Source organism: Vombatus ursinus, unplaced genomic scaffold (assembly GCF_900497805.2).
Source record: "Vombatus ursinus unplaced genomic scaffold, bare-nosed wombat genome assembly UNPS02010822.1, whole genome shotgun sequence".
Lineage (NCBI taxonomy): Eukaryota > Metazoa > Chordata > Mammalia > Diprotodontia > Vombatidae > Vombatus > Vombatus ursinus.
The window spans coordinates 935,971-944,023 of NW_020950600.1; the positions used below are offsets into that span (position 1 = coordinate 935,971).

General features: G+C 47.1%; 1 protein-coding gene across 1 annotated transcript in view; it reads left to right on the top strand.

The window, feature by feature from the left end:
• Nucleotides 1-611: 611 nt before the first annotated feature.
• Nucleotides 612-8,053, top strand: part of LOC114038261 (cation channel sperm-associated protein subunit gamma-like) — a 22,709-nt gene continuing 15,267 nt past the window's right edge. The window contains exons 1-8 of the mRNA XM_027855496.1: nt 612-977; nt 1,570-1,623; nt 2,448-2,598; nt 3,190-3,316; nt 4,077-4,146; nt 4,300-4,455; nt 4,860-5,025; nt 5,831-5,968. Coding sequence (XP_027711297.1) covers nt 612-977; nt 1,570-1,623; nt 2,448-2,598; nt 3,190-3,316; nt 4,077-4,146; nt 4,300-4,455; nt 4,860-5,025; nt 5,831-5,968 — 1,228 coding nt within the window. The remainder of the gene's footprint in view (nt 978-1,569; nt 1,624-2,447; nt 2,599-3,189; nt 3,317-4,076; nt 4,147-4,299; nt 4,456-4,859; nt 5,026-5,830; nt 5,969-8,053) is intronic.

The following is an 8,053-nucleotide window of genomic DNA, read 5'->3' on the forward strand; positions in this document are numbered from 1 at the left end:
AAGAAAGGAAACGTCATTAAAAATAGATACTGGTGAGGCAAAAATGTATTCCAGTTATAACCATGTATGAAGTATGAAGAAGTTGAATGTGATCAAAAAAGAAAAAAAAAGTTAACTGACTGAGACAGAGAGGCTTATGGGACCGCCTTCCTCTGAAGGGCCCGAACTTTTCTTAGAGATAACAGTGAGGAGGATCACACAAGGTCCCGGGGGCACGTGCTGTAGGGCATCAGTGACCAGCCGTTAGCCACCTTTGGCTGTGGGAAACTGCCAAGGAGACAGGATCTAGGAGAAGGGAAAGATCCGGACCTTCTGGGTGTGTCTGGTCTCCCTGTCCTGGCTGGGGGTTGAGGGGAGGGGAAATAAATGAGAGGAAGTAATAGCCAGTTTGGAAGTGGGCGTGGAAGTGGGGGGGGAAAGGAAGGTAAAAGCAGGGGTGGGGTCGAGAAGGGGAGAGAATAGGCCTGCAGGGAGGGGCGGGGTTTAGGGAGAGGTAGGCGGGGTGACTCTTAGGGCCCAGAGAACCCCTCCCCCACTCTTCTCGAGTGGCGTAGGGCAAATAAGTCCATGTCACTGGCTCAGTTTCCCCAATCGGTGAAAAGGAGGAGTTAATGACTTCGCGGTCATTAAGGCCTCCGTTTTGGGAGAATCGCTCTTTCGGGTGCGTGGAGGAGGAGAGACCTAGGGGAAGGAGTGGGTGCTCCTCCGCTTCCCGGGATTCCACCCATGACTCCCTACCTGGGTTCCCCAGCTCTGGACTCCTCACCATAATGGTGTCCGTACTGCTACTGCAGCTCTTGCTGCTCCTGCCGCTGCCAGGGCAGCCGCAGCTGGAGGACCTCTGCCAATGGCAAGTGGTACTCAACCAGTACCAGACCTTGGGAGAGGGCAGTGAAAGGTTTTTCAATCAAGAACCGATTTCCGCTATAGACACTTTCTTCAACAAACTGGAGAATTCACCTATCGACCAAAAAGAGGTAGATGCCTGGCCCAGCTGCCCCTCTGGCCTTCCCCCCCACCTGTATTCTCTGTCCCTTCCACACCATCCTTCTAGCCACCCATCCACCCCTCTCTGCCTTTCCATCTTTCCAACTGTCCTCTGACCCTCCAGTCTTCCATCTATTCCACTTTGCTCCTGTCTGTCCACCCTGGCGTCTCCTTGGGCAAACAAGTCCCTTTCACCTATCTTGGCCTCAGTTTCTTCACTTGTGAAGCGAGGAGGTTGGACAAGAGGGCCTCTAAGGTCCCTTCCAAATCTCAATCTCATCTCTGTTCTTCCGTCTCTCCTTTCATTCTTCCCTTTTATCCCTCCTCCCGCTCATCTATCCCTGTGTCTTTCCATCTGTCTGTCATGGTATCCTTTCATTGGTGCCTCCTCCTTTCAAGCTTTCAAGTCTTCAGGACACCCTCCCAGAGCCTTGGATATCCCTTGCCCTGGGGCTCGTGGAAGAGGGTGGGAAGGGAAGAGGGGAATGGCAAAATAAGTGTGTGTGTGTGTGTGTGTGTGTATTTGTGGTTGGGGGGAAGTCAGGATAATCGCACTGAACTGGATATATCCCTTGTCTTCAGATGTACTGGGGCTTCCCTTACTTCCTGAAGATTAACTTCACCTGCCCTGGAGAGGTGAGGGAGGGGTGCAGAATAAGGAGGGAGGAATGGAACCAGGTACAAAGACAGACACACAAAGATGGAGGGGAAAATACTGATTTAGGATGGATTAGTGAAGGTTGCTAATGTGTGGGGAATCATTTTAGGAAGAATCAGAGACGGTGGCCTCTAGCTCACCCAAACCATCCTTGGGGCCCCTCCCATCAGAGCTTGGCTTCCTGCCCCCAGCATCTTCCCTCCCTTCCTACCCAGCTCCCCCAGCCTAAAAAAGGAGCTTCTGGACACTGCCATCCCTGCTCCCCCAATCCAACCTATTTCCATGTTCTAATACTCAGTGCTCTCCTAAAATGGAGAGATCTTGGAAGATTCCCTGGAGGCTGAAGAAGGGGAATGTTGTCTCCCCTGACAGATGGGAAACTCCACCCCTAGAGGCCAGTTCCTGTGTGGCCTTTCCAGGGAGGCTGGCTGTGCAGAAAGACTCTTGTTGATAAGGAAGGCATAGGTGGGGATCCCAGGAGGAAACTTAGATCCTGGAGGGCTCACCTAGTCTTCAAGAATGGTGCTGGTGCCTTTATTGACCCACAGGGTACTTTCTTATCTTTAGTTTTTCTCCAGCTTCCAGGAATGAAGTCAGTATTTTTGCCCTGGGTTCTTGCCTGGTTGAGCTCTGTTCTCTGCCGCAGCTCCCTACCCCCTTTATCCAGATAGGCAGGGTCAGAGGCCTTTCCCTAAGGCCAGGGCCCAGGCCTAAGCACCTGATGGGTGGGACTGGGGAGAGGGGAGGGTCTGGCCTTGATCATAGACTGGTCATTGTCACTCCCTCTTTGTCCTACACTCAGAATTCAGAAGCCTTTGTCCGTGGAGGCCACCTTAAGGGCCTGATCCCCATCGTACTGGTCAAATTCCAAGACCGCGTGAATTTCCAGGAGGGGAGGTCAGAAAGGCTGGAAATCCAGATGGAAGGAGCACCATTCCAAACCCACAGTGAGGGTCCTTCCCCTATAAAGGGCTGGGCACCAGAGGTTAGGAAGGACAATGTCTTAGAGAAGGGGGGCTGCCAGAGGGCTCTTGCCAAGAAGTTAGACAGGATAAGGAGTAGATCTCTCCTTAGGCAGTTTAGCACCTGGGGCATGGGTGGGGATAGGGAAGAGATCTGCATACCAGGCCTAGTGAGGTCCAAATCCCTAGACACTCACCTGGGGCACCCAGAAGCCCCTGCTGCCTAGTCAAGAGTTCAACTGCAGGTCACAAAGACCTTGGAATCCCCACACTAGCTGGCCACCTTGGGCTTTTACCTTTCCCCTCAGTGGCTTTTGTGTCCACTTTTTACACTTGGGTTCAGTTGTGTTTGAGTAGGGTAGAGTGGCCCATCCCTTAGAAACTTGGCTAATGACCCCTAAGGACCCCCATCCTCCATGGGAGAGGGGAAGAAAGCATAGCCCACCCTGAGGTCTGGTACCCTGGGCCAAGGTCCCAGTCCCTTGTTAGAATTCTGGTAAAGGAGAAAAGGTGAGGTAGTGCTGACTGGGTGAGGGTGGCCTGCAGACCTGTGCCCACCTCATTTCATTCCCCACCTACCAGAGAGCTGTGGTAAAGAGAACATATGTGTGCTGAGTTGGTACACTCCAATGCCCATGAAAAATGGCAGTGTAGTGATGGAAGTCGAAATCTCCAGCAACAGTCATGGAGAGCTCATTGGTAATGCCAGGTGGGTAGAATCCCAGGCATCTTTGTGGGGAGCAGGGGATGGTGGAAGGCACAGGTCACCTCACTGACAGCAGAGCTAGTTTGAGGTTTGTAGATAGAGGGCTGAACTAAGTAGGTAAACAAGCAGAGTCTCTTAACCAAAAATGACCCAAGAGATTACCTAGAGTCTGGGTCCTAGACCAATCTACTACCCCCACCCCCATTTTACAGATGAAGAAACAGGCCCAGAGAGGCTAAGTAAAAGATGAATAGAATATAATAAGCTCTTTGAGGGTTTAGCACATGGTAGGTGAGCAATGAATGTTTGTTGAATTGAATTGGATTAAAAGAGAAGGATCATAGATTATAGAATACTTGACCTAAGAAAGCTCAGAGGCCATGGAGTCCAACCTCCTCATTTTACAGATGAGAAAACTGAGGCCCAGGGAGGGGGCTTAGCTCTGGGAGGCATCTTCACAGAAATGCTGATTGAACCCACAGCAACCAATGAGAGATCACCAGCTGAAATAGCATAGAGGGGCAGAGCCAAGGTGGCAGTATCCAAGGTCACAGAGGTCCTAGGTGTCAAAGGCAGGATTCTAACCCAGGTCCTCTGACTTCAAACTCAGTGTTCTTGTCACTACACCAGGTTGCCTCCTGTTCAGGGCCAGGGACCTGAGACCTGAGAGGGGCAGTGTCTGAGCATCAAGTTAGGGTGAGGGGTGAGAAGTCTCCATTGAGTCTGGCAGGAGACTAGGTGGCTATTCCCCCTCCCTCTGCAGGTACATGATAAATATCAATGGGTTTCTGATAGAAGACAAGGACAAACTGATCTTTACCCTGGGAAGTGAGGTGAGAACAAGTAAGGAAGGGGATGGGAGAAAGGCTGAGGGGCAGAGGGTGGGGGGGAAGCTAATCCTCTTAACTGAGCCTCCTGGCTAAGATGGGGGAAGCCAGTGTCTCTTCCCTTCTTCTCCCATTGTGTCCCTTGGACCTCTCCCTTAGGTCACGGCCATGACCCATAGGCACTTCATCAATGCACCATCTAGGCCTGTCTGGGCTACAGTGGACCAGGCTCCTGTGCTCATCCTTGGGGGTATTCCAGAGGAGAAGATGATTCTCATCTCTGACTCCAGCTTCAGGGACATCTCCCTGGTGGAGGTGAGGGAGGCTGAGTGGAAGCTGACTGTGTGGATGGAGGGTGGGCAAGAGAGGACATTCTCTAGACTTGGGAAGGGAGGGAGGGAAGGAGATACTGATGCCCAGGAGTGGGGTGTTGCAAGACCTCACCTAAGCCAAGGGGCACATGGCCTCATCCCTCTGCCAAAGAGGCATCATGGTATGGGGTGTGGTGGGGATGGTGGGGGAGAGGTGGGGAGGGAGCTGGGTTCCAGCCTCCATTCTGCCTCTTAGTTGCCAAGTCCCTTAGCCAAGTCTCTGCATTCTGAACTCTTTGAGACTTCAGTGTCTTTATAAAGGAGGGGCCTGTGGTGGCCTACATGATCTGTAAGTCTCCTTCCTGCTCTCAATCCTGTGGATCTCCATTCCTGCACTGGTTGGCTCAGCTGAACATCGATAGCTGCTGGCTGGGCTCTCTTCGCTGCCCTCAGGAGCACTTCACAGCCACCATCTATGACACCATCTCCACTGAAAGCGTCCTCTTCATCCGACAGAACCAACTCGTCTACTATTTCACTGGCAACTACTCCCACTTTCCTCATAAAGCAACCAGTGAGAAGCTAGGGATGGGAAGAACTGTGAGAGTAGGGATTGGGCCCTCCCTCCTAGATCCAGCCTCTCCCCCTCCCCACTCTGGTCAGACTGGCTTCTCTGATTCTGGAGTCTGACTCCCACACAAAGGAGAGTCATGATCTAAGAGACCATGGAATGCAGAGCCTTGAACCAGATGCTGAGGAAGAGCCAGCTGGGGTGATGAAGGGAAGAATGATTCAGGGAATTTGAGGACCAGTTTGATGGGTTTACAGGAGTGAACCTTTGGGAAGTCTGATAGGTGTCCTTCCATGGAGAGAGTGGGCATGTCTATGGGCACCTTATGGAGAAGACAGGGGATTGCCAGTGGGCATGTCCCCTCTCTCCATGAGAAGAGACACTCTCTTCATGAGGAGAGACACTCTCTCCAATGGTTTGCCTCTCTTCCTGTAAGCTCATCCAATTAATTATTAGGGGAGCTCATCAGACAGATCAGGGAATTCTTCCCCCTTGCCCACAGTTTACACAAGGCCAAGTTCCTTCCTTTGTCTTAGAGCCCATAGCAGGGTCATGACCCGGGCAGAGAAAACTATCATATACAACATGAGAGAAGAGCAGAACCAGGTCTGTGTGTGGGGGCAAGTTGTTGGTTAAATAGTAATCATGGGGAGCTGATGGAGCCTTCCAGAAAGGAAGCTAAGCCATTCTCAGATGATCCTGAGAAGTTCTGGGACTTAGTTTCCCACTGGAAGAATAAGGGGGTGCCAGACTTGAAGGAGGGAGGGGGGACACTCCCAGCCCTGAGAAAGGCCCTCCCTCTCACCAGGAAATTGGATCCAAGTCTTGCATAAACGGTGTATCAAGAAACTTTGTCCTGTGGAACTACCTGGCAATGGCTCTGAGCACGTCTTGGCCTTGGCTGGGGGCAATGAGGAGGGCTTCTTCTACCTTGGGACCATCACAGGTAGCCTTCCTCAGCTTCCTTTCTCTGAAAAGAGATTCCCAGCCTCTATACTTGTGGGGTGGTGATGTATGATTCCAGTTCTTACACCTCCCTTCACCTCTATTCAAACAAGTAGTTATTAAGAAGGTTGGGAATTTAAGAGTGTCTCCAAGGACCAAGCTGCCTCAATGGATGCAGTGAATTTTTTTTTTAATCCACAAGACAAAAAGCAAATTGAGACAGTAGGATGAAAAATTTAATTAAGAATAAAATTATAACATCTGCTTATAATTATTTGTATTTAAAATGCACTTGTACAGATAGGAGGAAATATAGCAAAACACAAAAAATAATTTTTGCATCAATTGATGTACCTGGTCTTTCTAATGTTCTAACCTGCTTTGAATGTACAATGTATCACTTCTGTCATTTATTATCTGTGTGACCTTGAACAAGTCTCTCTCTTAGGCCTAAGTTTTCTCATTTGTAAAATGAAAGGATTGGACCAGATGGCCTCTGAAGGCCCTTGCAGTTGAGATATATCAAGAACCTAACAATATGTTGTTTACAAGAGACACATTTGAAACAGAAAGACACACAAAGAGTTTAAATAAGAGTTGGAGTAGAATCTATTATGCTTTAGCTGAAGTTTAAAAAAAAAAAAAACGGGTAACAATCCTGAACTCAGATGAAGCAAAACCATAAATACCTAATTAAACATAAAAACCTAATTAAAAGACATAATAAGGAAAACTATATTTTGTTAAAAGGCACTATTCTGAAAGGTATCATTGGTAATAGGTAACAATGAATTAATATTAATGCTGAACATATATGCATGGCATATATGGCATAGCTTTTCATCTAAATTCTTAAAAGAAAAGTCAAATCAATTATAGGAGGAAAGAGAGCAAAAAGATACTATTTGAGGACCTCAATTTACCTCTCATAGACCTAGATAAACCTGACCACAGAAATTTTTTTAAAGTTATGATGAATAGAATTTTAGAAAAGTTAGATACGATAGACCTCTGGGAAATAATGAATGGGATAGAAAAGAGTATACCTTTTTTTCAGGTGCACATGGCACCTTAACAAAAATTGACCATTTATTAGGGTATAAAACCCCCAGAAACAAATTTAGAAAGGCAGAAATATTAAATACACCCTTTTGAGACCATAATGCATGTAAGGACACAAGATTTGTAGGAAGGATGAGGGCAGACTGACCTACTGACTATGTCAATTGTATGGACACAAGATCTGCTCAAACAAACAGTCTGCTCTGATTGTGTCAAATGTAGGGTGGTAGATCCTCTGAAAGAATAGTGAGATACCAAAGAAAAAAGGTCAATCTATGCTAGAGTGGGGAAAATATGTATAGATTTATTAGGTTTTATTGGTGGAATTTGTTCATAGTACTGGTCTTTGGCAGCATAAAGACTGAATAGTGCATCCCTGCACCACTCTTAGGCCAGGTCAGGTATCGTATGAGAACAAAGAAGGCAAAAGTGCAAGGGATGGCCCACCATCATGTGCAAGTGTTTATTCCCTTGAAGTAGTTACAGCTTCTGTTACTATTTACACTCATTCAAGGTAGTTTACATTGAGTCATCTTCCAAGGCTCTGGCTCCCATTGTGCAATGCAATAATAATTACATTCCATAAAGGACCTTGGAGGCATAGATTAGAAATAGATTTGAAAGTAAATAATCTAACCTGAAAGAATGAGTAGGTCAAAGAACAAGTCATAGAAACAATAAATTCATTAAAAATAGTGGCAACAATTAAATCACATTGCAAAATTTGTAGGATACAGTCAAAGCAATATTTAGGAGAATTTTTATATCTGAATGCTTACATTTAATAAAAGAGAAATAGTAGATTGGGCTTGTAACTGAAAAAAAAAGCACTAGAAAAATGAATTAAAAATCCCTAATTAAACAACAAAAAGGTAAGCCTGAAAATCAAAGAAGAGATTAATAAAATTAAAAGTAAAAAAAACAAAAACAAAAAAACAACCCACTGAACTAATAAATAAAACTAGGAGCTAGTTTTGTGTGTGTGTGTGTGTGTGTGTGTGTGTGTGTGTGTGTGTGTGTGTGT